The sequence below is a fragment of the Triturus cristatus genome, chromosome 4_1 (assembly GCF_964204655.1).
Source record: "Triturus cristatus chromosome 4_1, aTriCri1.1, whole genome shotgun sequence".
Lineage (NCBI taxonomy): Eukaryota > Metazoa > Chordata > Amphibia > Caudata > Salamandridae > Triturus > Triturus cristatus.
Window position 1 is genome coordinate 1,036,599,649 of NC_140585.1, and position 19,268 is coordinate 1,036,618,916.

The 19,268-nt window shown below is 42.9% G+C and overlaps 1 protein-coding gene and 1 pseudogene across 6 annotated transcripts in view; one reads left to right on the forward strand and one right to left on the reverse strand.

Moving 5' to 3' along the window:
- PLXNB2 (plexin B2) overlaps positions 1–19,268 on the forward strand; it is a 774,339-nt gene that overhangs the window by 543,520 nt on the left and 211,551 nt on the right. For all 6 annotated transcript variants that reach the window (XM_085653971.1, XM_085653975.1, XM_085653972.1 and 3 more), the window contains 2 exons: positions 9,797–9,914; positions 13,080–13,182. In XM_085653971.1, coding sequence (XP_085510097.1) covers positions 9,797–9,914; positions 13,080–13,182 — 221 coding nt within the window. The remainder of the gene's footprint in view (positions 1–9,796; positions 9,915–13,079; positions 13,183–19,268) is intronic.
- LOC146856011 (YEATS domain-containing protein 4 pseudogene) lies at positions 2,514–3,016 on the reverse strand (annotated as a pseudogene).

The window sequence follows — 19,268 nt, forward strand, 5'->3', positions numbered from 1 at the left end:
TTTAACTGTGGCTACTGTCAGTCTTCTGTGAACAAACTGCTCTCCGACTATTCTCCCTTGTCCAGCAGACTCTGGTGCAATGTTAGAGCATCGATGCTGTACTTCAGCAGTCAGGTAATCTTGGCTACCAACTCACCCAGGCAGTTTTTTTCAGCTTGTGTGGCCCTGTGGCTGTAACAAAAAGCTAGCCAACTGGCTCTTTCGGTCACTTTTTGTCTGGGGCTCAAAGATTACTTTTCCTTCAGCTGAGCACCACAGGCACAGTTCTCTTTGCTAGCCCAAGGATTAGCAGGTGCAGTCCAGTCTTTGATGCAGCTTCTGTTTGCCAGGCCCAGGAAACTGCACGGCAGCCCTCCTTAGGTCCTCTATAAAGTGCAGATGTGATCTAAGGTTTAGGTACCAGGGGTGCAGTTTTTATGCCCATTAAGTGTCATCAATGGATGTGTTGGCTACTAGCCAATGGGCTACCAGGTTCTCTCCCGCCTGATTACAACTTCTGCCAAGTGTGGTCTCTAGCTGTCCCAGAGTGCAATATTCTGCCCACTTCCAAGGTGGCAGAACCCCTCTTTCGGTGTGTGGAGCTCGGTAGCACTCCCTAGAGGTGTGGCTACCTAAATGCTGCACGCCCATTGCAAGCTGGTTTGGCAATAGTTCTGCCCCTGACTCCAGCCTGTCTACTAGAACAAAATAGCGGCCCCTCTCGTGTGTCCACCATTTGCCTTTCTACGGCAGCTTTTCCTTTGAAGCTCGCTCTTTGGGCTCACACCTAGTTTGGCCTTCCTGTCAGGAAGAGAACACTTCTTCCAGTGACAGGCTCTTTATGTTCCTTCCCGACAGTCAGTCACATCTCCCCCCAGGAGGGCAGAAGGCTGTCTTGTGTCAAGCAACTGCAATCTGCCACTGGAACACTTGGGCAACAGAGTGGCAACTTTCTAAACTTACCATTTCCTTAAAGTTACATTAACTTGTGCATAAAGTCGGGTTTAAAGTAATATTTCCTTTGATACCTTGAAGCACCAACTTTAGTTGTCCTGTTCGGAAGTTAGCACAGCAGAATTATCAGCATGACACCCTAGACTCGCCAATGGGGCTGCTAGCCTTTCTACAGTAAAAACTACACATTGGAGTTCTTACTTTTAGGCAATAACGTGTCCCTCTTTTTAATATACTGCACATGACTGAGGGCTCAAGAGGCCTACCTTGGGGTTCACTTTTATATATTAAAAAGGAAAGTCTGGATCTTCTCATTAGTTTAAATGGCAGAGTCAGCTTATCAGTTTGGAAACTGCTCTGCCCGCCAGCAGTGGCAGGCCGAGAGCCTTGCTTTGCATTGTCACAACCGTGGTGGCAAAATAACAGCTGCAGTCCACGTGGGACAATTTACCCTAAAGCAGAGGTCTTCAAACTTTTTTGCCCTGAGCCCCCCTAAGGAAAATGTTTTGAAGTTGGGCCCCCCTCCAAAACTCTGACAAGGCTTGGGGGAGCGGGAGCGGTACGGCTGTGCACAGGGGGCTAGGAGTATGAGATTATTTCAAGGGTACTTTTCTGTCACTCTAATTCTGCACTAAATATGAGCAGTATAAAAGAGCAAATATGCCACACAAAACAAAAAATGACCAAAAAACTCTGGCTCACATAATTAGGGTATTGTGAGCCCTCATTCTCCTGGAACCCAATGCAGATGTACCTGCAGGACTAATGATAGCTGCAGCCCTGAGTAGCAGGCTGCCTCTGCCTTTCTCTACCATACCTGGCCATCCTTCTAGCCCTGACACACACTCTGATCCTTTCAGACAAAAATGAAACCCTACATGTTTCCACACTTTGCATCGAAAGTTAGACCCCGCTTTAATGCTAGCAAGGCCCATGCCTCTTTTGCAGAGTAAGACCGTCGTGATTCTGATGCAGTAGGCCTCTAAACCCAGGGGATCCAGTGCCACGTTACCTGCTTCACTAGCGATAGGTACGGCCTTGCAAAACAGTCTCATCGGCTTTGTTAAAAACATGGGCCCGATATTGCGTCATACCCCTTCTCTCATCTCTGAGGCCAAAATTAAGCTGTCTACTCTGCTTTGACATTCACCTCCCTTGGGCTATTGGTATATAAACACAAGCCCCTTTTCCCCACTGCACCCACCAAAATTAATTTCTATAACTCTTTGGCCTCATACACAAACATCTGCAGTGATTGCATTAACCATTTGAGGATTCATAAGTATTATCTTGAAACTATTTTTCATTTACGTTACCTGCAGGTGAAAAAATAGCACAAAATAGTTCCAGAATATTATCTATTGGACCATTTGTGCAGTGAGCAGGTCAACAGAGCTAAATGCCAAACATAAAGGTTAAAACCAACACCGTGTTAGGTTCCATTGTAAGCAATAAACAGGAACATGTCAGTCTCCTCTCCATTTAAAATAAGGGCATTTGACAAGACATTGTCCAATATGTTTATATTAGTAAACTTTACCAATGGCTTTGAGCCGGCTGAGTTGCGTAACAATGTCCAGTTAGTTAGTTTTGGTTTCCAATTCGCTAAATTCAGTTTCATGCTTGTATGCTCCGAGTGTTAACTGGCTTGTTGTCAATAGCTGTTGCATCATGACGGGGGTTCTGGAAAATCATCTTGTTGTAAAATTCAGAAACCACTGTTTTCTTTCCTAGCATGACGTTGGTATCCGACTGGGAACAGTTTCAGCAAGTGATACAGGGTAACATGTCGTTCATTAGGATCAATAAAAAATATTTTGACAATTACTTCAAATTCACACCAGCCTATTTCAGTAATTTCATATGGCGGTTTAGTCACAACCTTTAAAGGATTGCCGTAACTTTCATGCAACTTAAATTGGATTTTCTTCACATATGCTGGCCTATCCTCATTCCTATACGGTTTAACGTACACTGTCTACTGATGAGTGTGACCATCTTCTTCCCTTTTCTTTCCAAAATAACTGGCAACATTGCCATAAACTATAGGCTTCACAATGTTAACACCCTGCACGGGTCCCATTCGAAAAGTTTAACGGGGTCCGCTGCTGACCTCTGGCCTGGAATCTGACGCCGTAGACCGGTTTACCTGGCCCTGCACAGCTTGCTAGCTCCCATTATGTACTTTTTAATCATGTCATTGTTCCCGTCATGCGTTTTATAAACAAATTCATGCTTCCAAGCCGTTTTGATTGACAAGTTGGTACTGAGGCATTTGTGCCCCCCTGGGAACATGGCCACGGCCCCCCAGGGGGGCGTGCCCCACAGTTTGAAGACCTCTGCCCTAAAGGCTCTGGGTAATCCTAGTACCATATACTAGGGATTTATAAGTAAGTTAACATGCCAATTGTGGGTTAGCCAATCAGACATATGTTTTTTAAGTGTCAGAGCTCCTGCACTGAGGCAGTTTTGCGGGGCTCAGTGGGTTATCAGTTTCAAAAACCAGGAACATCAGCCCAAAACTTTGGTGGGTGATTATGCAAAAAGAGGCCTTTCCTAATATATAGTTCTTCAATAAAAAGGGCCCACTTCTACTCTTGAACTATAATATCTATGTTTAAAACATGTCGTCTAGAGGAGTGTGTGGAGTATTTTGCGACTCCCAGAAGTACCATTTTCTCGAAACTTCATCGAACACAACTTTACCATTTAACTATTTCTGTTTTAAGGCATTTAAAAATAGAAAAATTTAGCCGGCAAAAACAAATAAATGCTTGCATTTATTTCAAATGTTGAATATTTTCACTACCCAGTCCAACACTTGAAGAATTTACATGGACCGAAATGTATGTGTGTGTATTAGACATTGGGCCAGATGTACGATGGTAAGCGTTTGCAGTTAGCCAATTATTGCGATTCACTATTTGGTAATCACAAACTTCAATATACAGAATGCGCGTTTAACACATTTTGCGATTCCCCGTGGATCGTAAATTGACCTACCTCATTAATATTTATGAGGTAGGTCTTGGTTTGAGACCTATTGGGAATAGCAAAAATCACAGGGATGGTGGCTTGCCGGGGTCATCAGACCACCATTTCTGTGATTGTTTTTCAATAAAGCAATTACCAAAAAAAATACAGCATGTTTTCCTTTAAGGAAAAAGGGATGCGTTTCAAATAGAAAAATGTAAGTTTTCTTTTCATTTTTTGAGAGTAGGCAGTGGACCACTGCCTACTGGGACAACTGCCTGCTCTAAAAAAAAGTTTTGACAAACACTCACAAAAAAGAAAGGTCCCTTGGTGGACCCCTTACCACCATTTGTAAGTGGTAAAATGCTAATGTTTTGCAACTGCATTTCAGTAGCAAAACATTCTCAAACATCACTGCGATTTGTTATTAGGAAAGGATACCCTAAACACGCCCCTTACTAATACCGAATCACAAACCCAATTCGCGATTCGGTAATAGGTTACCAAATTGCAAATTGGGCCTTTGTACGTAGAAAAATGCCTTTTTTCGCTCGCAAACGACCCTATTCTGCAAACCAGGCCATTTGCGAACCACAAAAGCTTTGTACATCTGTCCCATTGTGTTTTTATTAGCTCATGGTTTTCGTTTAATATTCTTAAACGGAAACCATTTATGACTGAAGTCCTAATGCAAAAAATAAGGATTCCCTCTATTTTTTAAATGTATTGAAACGGTAGATTTGACTTCCTAATGAAAAGTAAAGCTCAAAGCATCAGAAGAAACTTTTAGGCCGTTTAAAAGGAGTGTCACATTTTTATATTAATAATGTAAGGGCAGCTTCTGCAGTCTCCTTAGCTGCATTATGTTCTTTCCCTGGACCCTTGCGGTTAACATCTGAAGTCTTGGAGCGATAAACTTTGTTTTGATTGAATTCAAGTATTATGAGCACAGATTGAGACATGACTGCAAAATGGCAACATTTGAATGCTGTAGGTAAACGCGTCACATGTAAACCTCATTAGGTCAAGTCGAATCCACTCCAGATACATTTTCTCCCCAACATTGGCATTTTTAGCATTTTTGGCACAGTCAGCCACACCAAAGTAAACGGCGCAATTTCCAGTTGGCCTCTGCGACTGCAGTAATGCACTCTGCAGTGGTATAATTTCATAAGTGCTTTAAACGCATTACAGCACCTAAAAGCTGTTGGCCGCCCTTTAGTTTGTGTCTGGAGTGTACTGATTCATTTTACTGGTATTTCTCCGTGGTCTGGGTTAGGAAACGGCGGTTTTTAAGCGAGCTGTTTGTTTTTACTGAAGCAGCTGCAAATTATTTATATTAGGAGACTGTGCACTTATGCCTGGGCTGTGAACCTTAGCCGTGGTATAAAGTGATGCTCACCTCAACATTAACGCTCCCGCTGGCCATTTGCCTTCAACGATCAGACTCGTTGCAGTTCTGCATTTTAAGATCAAAGTAGCTGGGTCTGAGTTCTATTTGTTAATCATTTTGGAGGGGATGGTAAGGTGAGAGTAAAGAAATGGCTTTGTGTGTCTTGACCCTTGATGTCTGCCATTCCCAAGTTAGTGGAATTACAAAATCCAGTTGACTGGATTTGCATTTATCAGACAGAATAAGATTGTTGTTGGTGTTTTTTTTTTCCTCTTGCAGTGACTTTATTTGTAATGTGTGTTGGCCTCTTCCAACGACTATGGTTTTGCGTATTCAACCTTTCTCAGCCATAGTTTTCCTAGATTTTTTCAATAATGTACCTCACTCGAAATGAGTCTAATTTCATGTGACCATTGTTGTTTTCAGAACTTAGTATTCACCTGTATACCTGCGTAAATGTTCTGGTTGACACCTGTGTTTGATCAGTGCTATTTCAAGATGGGGCTGGAACAGTTAGACTTCATCATGACTTTTGTATGCGATTCCTCACTCCAGCCCAGAAGTGAACTTAGTGGTTGTAACATATACATGCTTACATTTATTTTTAATGTTTTGGTTACAGAGCACCATACTAAATGTAATATTTACTTTGAAAACAATATTTTAGGCTTTAATTTGTAGCCTAAAACTACCTAACACTAGTTTGGCTGCAATTGTGACGCATCACAGGTCAGACAATTTCCGGCTCTGTTCCTATATACATGAAATGTTTTATTTGTGAAATCACTTTTTAACATTGAATATATGTTGTGATCATATGTGTATATTTCTGTCACTAAAAGCTTGGAAAGGTGTGCAGAGACCTTTCAATTTATGAACATTTTTCACCATGTGAAATAGCCTGAAGGACTGGGACTAGGTGTCTGGTACAGCCCAAGGCAGATTCACTGCCTCCTTCCTCCAACACCAAAAAATAAAGCTTCTGGAGCTGCTGCAGATGAACTAGGGAGATTTCATGCCCATAATGGACATTTGTTGTGCAGAACCTGACAACAGTTAGCTGGAAACCTGCTCGCTGCAGGGGTTGCCAGTTAATTGTGAACAAAGCAAAAACCAAAGGAAATGATGGACGGAGTGTTGAACATTGCAAGCACTCACCCCCAGTCAACTGATCTGGGTTTAATCCATCACCGTTCTTTAGCCCACTCTGCCACCCCAGTTCTGACATGGCCATATGCAAATCAGTCTGACCCTGTGCCTCATGAGAACAGTCCAGCCCGAACTGCCAAGCCATGTCTTCCCTGGACCGGAAACAAGCTTCCTAGGACCGGTTTCTGGCATTTCAGCCGTCTTCAGCCAGGCTTGCTTGAATCCAGTGGCAAAGTGAGCAAGGGACTCACGTCTGAGCATACCCTGCCAACTTATGGCGAACAAAGCAAAAACCAAAGGAAATGATGGACGGAGTGTTGAACATTGCAAGCACTCACCCCCAGTCAACTGATCTGGGTTTAATCCATCACCGTTAATTGTGAGCATACCATGTTATATCTGCTCCTCACCGGTTGACAGTGCAAGGGAGCCGATATCGTGTGACACAAGTTGGCACAGTCTGATTTGGGAAGGTCTGTATACAGAACTAATTACTCCTTGATGACATTGAACTTACGAATTACTTGGGACAGATCGTGCACCCTGAGCACCCCAATTCCTTCAAAGCTTGAACAGCAATACCACATGAAAAGCCCATTAGAGTAAGATTAGAGGCATTGGCAGGATCACAGCACTTTACTGCAGCACTCTCCCACTGGTGCCAAACACCTTAAACCAGGGCTGGTGCGTGGTCAGATTTTTTGAGTTTCCACAAGAGGTGAATATGCGTGCAGTCAGTCTAAATCCTAGTCCATTACACTGTTTACCCTCAACATATGAAATGGCTCTGGTCCATATGCTCCTAGTTATGCTAATATTTGGGACCTGTGATATGATTCTTATACCCCCTTAGTTTTTTGTTTTATAGAGTATAAGCGTGGTTGATTTACATACTGAGAACAAGACTAGCTTGTTGGTAACTAGTGAAAATTAGGTTATTCCAGGGGTCCGATGAAAAAACACACTGCTCGGTGAGGTCTTTTTAACTTGAATAATGTTTCCCTGGTATCTGTGCATGCGAGCTTTACCCGTTGGCTTTATCTAAATTAATATGTAGATCTGTTAAAGTGGAACTGAGTTGGCTCTCCTGTTGGTGCTGGAGGTACACAATAAGTTTAGAAGTTTAAACTCCTCCTTTTCTAGGTCTCGCTGAGCCAGCGCATGCGCTGCTCTGCAAGAAATTTAGTGTGTGGGTTTTCAAAGTGCAGCCATAGGCTTTTGGTGGCCTAGCGCTTGCGTTCACGTGAGTGTGCACGTGCGCAGCCGCCATGTGGGTTTCTGGCAAGGCTCATCAAGCCTTGCGTGCTTCAATGAGCTTTCACTTTCGTGCTTGTTTGATTCGTTTCCCTTTCCCCTGTGAGCAGCAGCGCGGCCGGGTGCCACCTGCATACCTCAAAAACCAGTGCGCACGCACCGCGCTCGTTTATTTAGCTTTAAACAGTTCTAGGTCACCAGCATGTGGCAGCTTCTTTCTTTACCCTAAGTGCACTTTGGCCACATTCTAGGCTTGCTGTTCGGTCTGTTCCTGCTCTTGGCCTTTTTACTCCTGCACTCCCACTCGGTTTTGTGGCTGTAACATGAGCGAGCCCGCTTGAACAGCTGACCTCCAATAAAAGCTGCTTAATTGCCTTTGCTGCCGCCGGCCCCACATACCACCCCTGATGGCCACTGCCTTTCACCCGACCGGGACAAGCAGATTTCATCGCTTAATTTACTTGTTATATCTCAGCAGCTCGATCTGATTTTCTTTTACACATGTACAAGAGCTATTGATAACTTGTATTTGTGAGTCGTAAAACGCTGTGAAAAAGGGGACTAAACAACTGCAGCGTGAAACTTCTTATGTTGTTGGTGTTCTGCAAATCTCTGGGAGGGTTTGAGGTCTGGACTCCTCGGCTCTCTGGTTCTAATGCAGTCAAATTGCAGCGGCGATGGAGGAGTCTGTGGCAGTGGATTCCTCTGCTTGGTGCTGGTGTCCTACGTCCGGACAAAGGAGGCTGCCGCTCCTCCACTCAAAGTAACTCGAAGAAATGTCTTGCCAGCCTCATGGATGTGCAAATCACCCCTCCACCCAACGTACACTTTCTCCTGCTTCACCATCACTGCACATTGTGTGCACGCCCAAAAAGAGACGTACATAGAGTGCAAGACTCCATCGGGCTAACGTGTGAGCGAAGAGGTTTTCTTTACCAGCTTTAGACATCACCCCCCTTTGCCCCCACCTCCCAAACACTCCATGTTCTGTTTGTTAAAGTGAATTGCTGTTTTTCAGGTGATATCATTGTTGTCATCCTAATTGATCGGCATATTTTGGCAATGTTATAACAGTTAATATAGTTTGTAAATATGGTATCGTTTATGGACAATGCCTGGAAAAATTCATTTCTCATTGCAACTAAATAGCATTAAAACGTGCCATGCTAACACACCATTAACAACGTAACGAAAGTAAAAACCCAATGTATGTCATTGTAACATTGCAAGGGTCGTATAGATAGGTCTTAATTAGCATTTCAAAAAATCCCAAACCCCTAAACCTTTTACTACTTCCGTTAAATGTGTGCATGTGTTTGGGTGGGGGAAGGATGCTTAGGTCATCTATTTCAAGACATTTGCTTATGTGGGGCGGTGTGAAATAGCACCCACTTCTAAGAGACCAAACATAGTCTGCCTGCAATGTTCTTTGTGCATCAGTCGCCCTGCCACCACCTTTTAATGTCTACTCGCTAGAAGCCTCCATGCTGTGCCCGCACCGCTGTGCTTCTAGCCCCCCCCACATGACGACATCCCTCCCTCGCTCTTGTGCATCTGTTCCCCCTTACAACATGGTTTGTAATTGGTACTTTTGTACAAAAAAAAGCATTGGCATAGCCAATAGGTCTCGCTTTTGGGACCTTCTAAATATTTAGTTATGCAGCACAATATCATTGGTGCAACTACATCAACTGTTGCATGGCTAAACACTTATAAGGTTCCAAAGGTGAGACCTATTGGCTATGCCAATGCTTGTTTTATCATTGTAGCTAGGGAACCACAGTCAGTCCCTCTCAAAGACCAGGGAGGTTGACCATTTTTCAGATATCTATGAACACTGAAAGAGTAACTATGTATTCAGTGGCCCCAATGGTACATTCACTTACCTGGTCTGCTTTGGCAGATCAACTGGGCAATTGCCATTGAGCACGTTTTATTGTGTATCATAATATTGTATATTAACCATTCCATTTGGTCTCCGAACCACATCTACTTTAGGAATGTCTGCTCATGAGTGTTAACTTTGCAGTTTTTTTCCCCATCATTTTACCCAGGAGCCCATACAAATGCGCACCTTTGTTTTTTTGTTTACAGATCACATTTTAGTTGCCATTAGTTTAAACTTCAACAACGAAAAGAAAGTATTTTTTACATCGGGAACGTACCCTTTTTATGACTGTGAAGCTGCGATGCATCTTTCAAAAAATCTTCCGTAAGTATACTATTTGTATTGTGTGAGCATATGCTTCCTCTCTTAAAGTCTGCATATTTTACCTGTAAATTTGCAAGGATTACTAACAAATTTTATTCGACAGCTAAAAGGAGTCCCAGAATGCTGGATACTCGGTCTCTGTCTATGGTAGTATAACTTGAGTTTCTGAATGTGGTGTAGTTGTAGGATGATGTGATGTGCTCAAAAAATCTTTTTTTCCTTCCTCATCCGCTGTCTTTTAGATGGAATGAATTGCTTTTTGAAGATTTTGTCCAAATTGTAACTCCAAGGACAGTCAAGCTGGGTGTGAATAATCCAGAAAAATGCTCTGTCATACTACCTTTTGGGGCGCAGGATAATTTAAGGCTTCCAGAGTCCAAAATGACTGCATGTCAATGAGTAGGTCCCAGTTGCAGAAAAGCGATGTCACCCACTCAGAGGGCAAATAAGGGATTGTTACATTGCTTTTAAAGTTTTGCTGTTGAACCATCATTACGCTACTATACAGCGGTTGTGCTGTGGATTGCCTTCAGACCTGTAAAAAATGTTCTACTTCCCCTTACAATTTTGCATCATAAATCAGGCACTAGACCTGGGGCCTGAGGTTTAGCTGTCCAGGATTTACAATTCCTTGGAGTTTCACTCTCTTGGATCACAGTGAAAACTACATTGAAAAGCCATCTGTGTTTGTTTCAACAGATTGCATGACTGCTGATGCACCAAGCCAAGCGTGCCTGACATTCATGCATCTTTTATGTTGCTGGTAATGCCTGTTCCACTTCATGTGTTTATTCTCAAATTTTCTTCAGTGTCAACATCCTGCCCCTCATGGGTATTGAGCCACCTTGCAAAGCTTAATGCAAGAAAGATCAGCAGTGTGTACAAGGCCTGAATGCACCAATCATTAAGTCCAAAAGTTGTAATGTTTTTCACAACCCTTTTGATGTGGTTAAGCTCAGCTATAACATCTTATAAGAGAAATGTGTTTGACACATGTCTGAGAGCGACTGTAGGTACATGAACCAGTTAACATCTCAAGTGACAGTCTCTTAGTTAATGTTTAAAAATAATCTACACTTCAGTTACATTCTCTACCCACCAGTAGTGAAAGTGTAACACACACTCTCAAATACTTACACGTTGCAAAAATGAGTCTAAATGACGTTCTTGCATGTGCGCTAACCCCCTTTCGATTCACGGATGTGTTTTGGACACCAAACCGAGATTAGACTAGACCTTTGGTCATGTATCTCAGTTCATTGATCTTCAATATTGTTGATACAGGATTAGGTAGTTAAATAATTAGTAGTTCTGTTCTGTGGTGAAATGTAGTAAGCGTGTTAAGATGTTTTCTATTCTCTTATTAGGGAAGGGACGATTTGTTTGTCCAATCATTGCATAAGGTCGTTTCCGGCACCATATATATATATATATATATATATATATATATATTACCTAATACAGAGCATCCAAGTGGAACAAATAGGATGAGCTCCAAAGATTAATGACGGAAATCAAAAGAAACAAGATAATACACAAATTTAATTTCTGAATGTTTGAGATGGAGGATTTTATTAAGAATTACACAATCACATTTAAATTGCTCATTACTGGACTGAAGAGTTATCTGTCCTAAAGAACAGCTACTACATATGAAATAGTCTTGGGAAGCTGGCCATAATTCATTTTGAGCACAGTACCCACTTAATTTTTAATAATTAGTCTAGATAGCCTGAAGATTGCCAGAAGCAACCGAGTGATGGACTAATGGAGCATGCACAGCAGTGTCTGCCGAAAGGTACATGTTTATAGTCTCTTGTTGGTAAGAGATCCGTTTCTGCATCATCATTTGTTTGCTGAGAGCACTGCATTCACTGTGGCTCGGGCCTAGAAGTTTATTTTTCTTTAAGCACATTTGACAGGCTATTGGATGTGTACAAGTGTACATAGAAGGGTATAGCTCATTTTTTCAGTTATTCTCCACTGGACTGACGCATTGATTAAGAGGTCACATGTTTGAGTACCTTAATTTGGGTACTCTGAACTTAGCCATGGCAGAGGTTTTGAAGTGCTATGTAAAAGAAGCAACAGAAATATGTTCACAGTTCATAAACTGATTTTCTGCCCCGGTGACCAGAGTGGGACATTGTGGTACTGAGGGTTGAATTGTGTTGTGCTAAAGTTTCATATTTGAACTCTGGAATGTAAAACCTCTCTGCTAAAATTGGAAAGCCCCCAGACAGAGTGCTCAGTTTGGCAGATATCTTGTCTTATTACCTCTGCCAGTTAACTGTTAGAAATTAAGGGTTGTTTGTTTCGGGGGGTAGGGGGATGGGGAAACCCAACATATAAGCATGAACTTTAGTCAGTGAACAATAGCACACACCTCTACTCCCTGCATAGGCTACAGATGCTGAAGGTGTTGCCTTGCACTACTAAAATGGTTTTTGAAATGTAGAACGACCCCTTAAAGGCTTTTCCGTGACATGGTAAGCTGACAAGCGATATGCATGTGGGTCTCCAAACGGGCTTTTGGTCATCCTCCAGGGGACCAGCGGAAGCCCCTCACTTACTTGACCTTTCTAGCACCAGAGCCAGAAGTGCAATGTTTGGAAACCCTTCATTGTGCTGCCATTGATCATCTTACTTATATTGCTCATGATACATATCCAAACCTGTCCTATTCCTTGCAGCCCTCCCATACTTCACCTGGCTCATATACCTCACTTACTCTCTCCATATATGCCACCAGATGCAAACACTGTCTACCATACTGAACTGCTTCTGCACTCAGTGGGGTACTAGCTTTTTGTGGAAAACCATTTTCTTCATAAGGCTCAATCCTCATTCTCTAGCATTGGCTGCTTCTAATTCACATGGTTTTGATTGTTGTCAATCGGCAGGCTGGGAATCTGTGGTGTAAATAAATGGACATAGCAGCTGATTGATAGTGTTCTTTCTTACGTTACAACCAGTAGTTGTCTTGAAAGTGTTAGTTTCTTAGCCATATGTCAGTCGAAACATGTAAAGAACACATTGCAGTCCTGAACAGCAGTAATGTGGAAAAAATGAAATCCAAATAATGGGGGTGTCTACTGGAAGGTTGAATATGTAGATTTGATAGTGTGTAAAGTCATTCAAAGTGTGATATTGCTGTACTTTCAGGTGCATCTCATGTGTGAGAAGTCAGTGGAATTGTCATTGGGATTCAGAAGTTCATAAATGTGAAGAGAAAAACCAGAATGGAAATGAAATCCATGAAAACACGGTAAGAACACCCAGATGTACTTATTACAAAGAATACCTTTTATCTGCATTTTTATAATCCAATTTTAAAGTCTATTTGCCCACTGGAAGTGCGCCTTTCTTATTTAGGGTGTATTATGCACTTTGCCCCCCTCATTAGCAAGCATCAAACCGGTCTAGTTTTTGGCATCCTATTATAAATAGTTTTTAATTGTACACGGTGCATCTTCATTTTCGGCACAAGTGTTTCTGAGAGGAACTTGTGTATGTGTGGCACAGGAACAGACAGTAAGGCCTGTGTTTTACCCACCTCGGGAACATTTCTTCAACCATCAGAACTGCTACATCCCTCTTTTAATTCAGGGAAGTGCTGAGGATGCGCTTTTGCAAAGAGCACTACTTGTCGACAACCTACTAATTCACTTTTCCATTGACTCACATCAATAGCCTCCATGTGAAAACAATTGTGAATCATAAACTTAGACTCTGGCTTTGAACTGCGCTTTATGTCCCCTGGCTCGGTATTTGCTTTAAAAAAATACCCATAAACATATGGACCGCATGCAAATGTATAGTGGGTGCATAGTGAATCTACCCATCTTTTTTTCCCACTTAAACTATTACCTATTTTTCAGATTTCAGACCATGTTGTGATCTTTTCTTTTAGTGCAGACAGATGTTTTTGAAGTAGTGAGCCTGAAAAGCCTACAGCATAGGCGCGAACTGTGTCTCAGTCTTATACTTTCATCACCATCTATAGCTGGTGAGAGTGAGTATGTCTCAACTAATGCCATGAAGGTACACTAGCGGTAGTGGGAGATCAGGGGCCGAATTGGGTGGGGGGAGAGGAGGGGGGTTTGTGTGTGTGTGTGTGTGTGTTTGTGTTTTTTCTCTCATCAGGGGATCACCGGGTGCTGCTCTGGCCTCCACTTTCAATATAATTTGCTCTGCAGTACTCTTGGTTTTCTCCTCTTGAGCAGTACTCTTAAATCCATTTCCTGCATCTCTCACATCACTATAGTCTGGTGTAGAGCTATGTTTCAAGCATCTTCCTTAGACTGTGAAAGATATGACTTGGACAAAATAAGCTTTGAGGCCTATCCTATTCCAGTGTTTTGGCCTCGCATGAGACTGTAGCAGCAGTATGCATTCTCTAAAGCAGAGGGGAAAAATAAACAGGTGCCTACTTCAGTGAGTTGGCTTGCATATCCCAGCTCCCTCCCGCTCCAAACCACTGAAAGCACATTCCCACTTGTTTCATTTTTTACACAGTGGCATTCAACACTGTAGTTAATGATCAGCCATGCTTTCCATTGAAAAGGAATGTTTTGATGTACTTATACATTTGGCTTCATCAACGGATCTGCACCAAATACTAAGCAACTGAGTCCAATTTCGTTCAACGCTGTGCAGGGAAAAAAGTTAATTGAGGATTGTAGGGCTGCAATTGGAAGGTGAGAACGGGGCAAAAAAGATATGTTTTCCCATTATAGCTCTTATCAGAAATTTCGGTGCATATACAGAAAAAAAGCTAAATACATTTATGCAAAATTTGTCGTGAAAGTAGACCTTTACTCCGAAATCGTGTTGATGTTGGGTGTAAATCTATTCAGTCGTTTTTGAGATATTAGTATTTGAAAATATATATAAAAGATGAGCCTATTGGCTTTATGAAGGGATGAGCAAATGAACGCATCTAAAGCAGACCTGAAATCGCCAATAATCAAACGTACATTTCATTAATTCATACAGTGCAATGTTTAATAAGTGATTGTCATAAAAAAGGTTTCATTTTAAAAAGTCCACAAATTCACCACGATTTTCCCATAGAAATGTTTTGGTCAGTCATCCACTCACATTGACCTAATTAAATCCTGCTTATGGGAACACGGACTGCGCCTCAAGGTTGATATGGTTTGAGATAATCATGTTGGATCTAGCATTTAAAGGAAGTGAAGACTGATTGTAGACTTTGGAAATTGGCACTCAGTGGGTAGAAAAGGCTTCGTTACGAAATTTAGTTGAGAACAACCAGTTGCACAATTTTGACCAAATTTAACATTTCGTCCTCTGTCTTCATAACTCCATTATGAGTTCACTTTTTGAAGGTTTTTAGAGAAAACATTCGATATATGACCTTCGATCTGTACAGCACAAATGTCTACAAATTAAGTTTCTTATGGAAAGTTCCTGAAAGGATCCTGAAATTCCTTCATATTTGAGAGAACTGCGGACGATATGATATTGTCATCGTATTGTAACATAGAATTAATGTTAGGTTTGAAATTGCTTGGTGCACTACCATCTCCGACCCTTGAAGAGTCAGAGTAGTAGATGTAGAATGAACCAAAAATTGTCCAAAGAGATATTTAACTCAAATCAGCACAATACACTGTTTAAGTGATAACCATGAAATCTGTACGGTAAGGTTATGATGTGGCAGAGACACGCAGTGCATGCAAATTCAGTTCTGATCATGTTAATTACACCAAAGAGTGCAGTGGCAGCAAACAAAATGTTCGAGGCATGTGTGATGTAGATACACATGCTTTGCATACTCGTGCCATCTAGTGTTGGGTCCCGGATGTTTGCAAGTTGTTTTTCTTCAAAGACGTCTTTCCAAGTCACGAGGTAAGGTGACTCCTCTCGGTGATGCATGGTCATCGACTCCATTGTTAGACTGTTTTTTTCCGCCATCGGGTTCGGACATGTATTGCTGAGCTCCGGTTCGAAACCGTTCTCTGGGTTCCCTTTGAGGTGCAATCTTCTCTACCCTCGATGGTATTGTTTCCGTACTCCTTTCCCACTTCTCTGCGTATTGTTTTGACATCAGAATTGACTTTCGATCGCAAAGCTTCGTAGATCGCCTTCGAGGCCTAACCACGCCCGGTCATCTCTTCGGCGATAGATCGGACTCCGTTTAGATTCTGTCCTCAGTGCCACGCGAAGTATCCGCACACTGAATCACAAAAGGTGTGCAACTTGTGCTTGTCTCCGGAGCACAAGGAAGAAGACTGCGACGCTTGCAGGTCGTTCCGATCAAAAAAGACCCTACGCAATCGTCTGGTTCGATGTCGAGAGATGCAGCGTCAAATCACCAAGAAGACATGGAGGCATCAGCGGCAGACTAGGAGGAAGTCTTCTCCGAACAAGACTCGGAGCTTGAGCTAGACCTCAATGCCGAAGAACTGCCGTAGGGACAAGATGACGTGAGTACCGAAGACCCCTTACCCCCACAAACTCCCAAAAAACACAAGGCTTTGGCACCACCCCTGCCTCCTGGCCAAGGTTGGCACCGAGACGACACCCCACCTCTGGGCCTGGCACTGAAACTACTAGTCAAGCCTTCCGGCTCGGTACCAAGTTGACCAAAGTCCTTCTCGGAGCCAAAAGCCTTCGGTTCCAAGCATAAGTCCAGTTCGGAGACGACATCCCCCAAGCCGAAAACCAAGCAGCCTTCGGAGCTGAAACCTTCTGCGCTGAAAGGTTCGCCTCAGTCGACACCGAAAACATTGGCACCGAAGATTTAGGCACCGAAACAGAGACCCCTTCCGCATTTGGACACTATTCCATTAACACCCGATCCGAAGCAAGAGGCTGCATATTAACCCTGAAACTGTCCATATTCATGTAAAGGCATCTCAGAAACACAAGCTTCAAGAAGAGGGCACTTACAAAATCCCCTTGAAGAGAGACTGTGGCTACAAGTCCTTTTCATAACCCATCGCCTCCACCTCCACCACCTGAAAATCCTTTGCAAATTACACCTCTGGATTCTCCTCAATCTCATGATGATGCAGATGATGGGGAAGATGAATTTTCCAACAGATCCATGGACAGATTACAGAGTGGACCCCCCAGATGATACTGATCCAGACCTTTAACCAGCCAAACCATCTCCTCCAGACGACCATGCATGACACCAGGAACTCATGCCAGGGCTGCACAATATCATGGGGTAAAGCTCCACAAAGAATCACTAGAAGATTTTTTGCTAGAGACATTAGCAACTTACACACAAGTCATCACAAACCCTTCCAATGCTTAAGGGCATGATGCAACATGCTGATGAGATTTTTTTTTTTTTGTTTGGAAATCTTTTTCTTAACATTGCTCACAATATCATACAGTTCAGGACAATATTCATATAGCATATGGTGTAATGACATTTCACAATACAATGGGAGGCTGACTTAGACACAGGTGGGATTATCAATACTTGTAGATCTAGCCCTGGTCCGCCCCTCAATGCCCTGTATTTCTTCCAAGGCCACCAGACTTTTTTCCATTTCTTTATGCAACCCCTGGACTTATTGTTTCTTCAGCTCTCTGGCACCAATCTAGATCCCGCACCCACTGGTCCCACTGTGGGGGCGCCTGCGCCCCCCAGCCACTTGTAATATTTCTTTTTGCCACCCCTGCTGCCATTGCCAGCCAGATCTCATTAGGTCTGGACCAGTCCATGGCCCCTTTGATCATCAACAATAGCCACCTAGGCTCCAGTGCGACCGGAGAACCCACTACCGCTGCCATTGTGTCCACAACTTTAGCCCAGAAGGGCACTGTCTCTGGGCATTCCCACAGGTTATGGAAGAATGTGCCTTCTCCTCTACATCCCCTTGCACATAGGGCCGATTGGCTTTTTCCCCGGGCATATAGATGAGTACGGGGGTAATACACCCGGTGTAGAATTTTTAGCTGCACCAATCGGAACCTGAGACTGATTGCAATTTCGCGGGGGCTCTCTAGGCTGAGATTTTTAAAGATCCAGTCAGAGCCTGCATCTCAACGCCTAGCGTGGACAAAAAATATAAGGCCTCTCCTACAGACTCCATTTTTATCAAGGGACAAGTGCCATTAGATTCCCTAGGCGTATCAAATGCTCATAAAAGAGCAAATTCTCAAACATCAGGGGATGCTTCTCCGACAGAGTCCAAACTAATTGACGCCTCTGGCAAGCGCATAGCCCCTCAGGCAGCAAATCAATGGTGTATTGCAAATACCCAAGGCCTTTTAGCCAGATATGACAGAGCACACTGGGGCGAAATGGAGCAATTGCTCCAATATCTCCCAGATAAGCATAAGGCTAAAGCACAGGACTTAGTGAATGAGGGTAAGCTTATTTCTCATTCCTCTATTTGTGGTGCTCTAGATGCCGCAGCTAGAGAGATCAACACCAGCATCCTGCCCAGGAGACAGGCTTGGTTAAGGATTTCAAGTTTTAAACCTGAGGTCCAACAAGCCATCCTTAACATACCATTTGATAAGGAACACCTATTTGGCCATAACGTTGACCAGGCGTTAGAAAAGATGAAAAAGGACACTGAAGTCGCTAAATCTATGGAAGCACTTGACTGCATCCAACAGAGGTTCTATTTGTCGCTCTTTGTACAGAGGAGGGTCAAAAACAACATCCCCAGATCAAAACACCTCGGCTTACAAAGGCAACAACCAGTCCTCTCCCTCAAGAGGTTTTATATGAGGAGTTTATAGAGGCAGCAACTTCAAGGTTAGGGGTAAGGGTCACACACCCCGTAACTCTCCTTTCCCCAACAAACGGTGTCTTGTCCATGCTACACCCCCCCCCCCTGATTATACCACACCTGTCGGGCGAAGACTTCAGCAATTCCTCCCCATTTGGCAGTCTATAACATCAAACAAATGGGCGCTTGGAATTATCCAACATGGTTATTGCCTAGACCTTACCAGCAATCCCCCAAGCATTCCACCTCACTCGCACAAGTTATCTCTAGAACACATACACTTGCTAAAACAAGAGGTCCAGTCCCTTTTACTAAAAAGGAGCAATGGAGCCAGTTCCAATACAGTGCCGGGGCTCAGGGGTTTACTCTCTGTACTTTCTCATTCCCAAAAAGGACAGTTCCCTAAGACCTATTCTAGATCTGAGAGAGCTAACCCATTACATACTGCCAGAGCATTTTTACATGGTGACACTTCAACAGGTACTCTCACTTTTACAAACAGCAGACTTTGTCTACTCTAGATTTAAAAGACTCATATTTTCATATTCTAATTCATCCAGCTCATCGCAAATACCTGAGATTTGTGAGAACTACTAGTTCAAGGTACTTCCCTTTGGAGTGACTA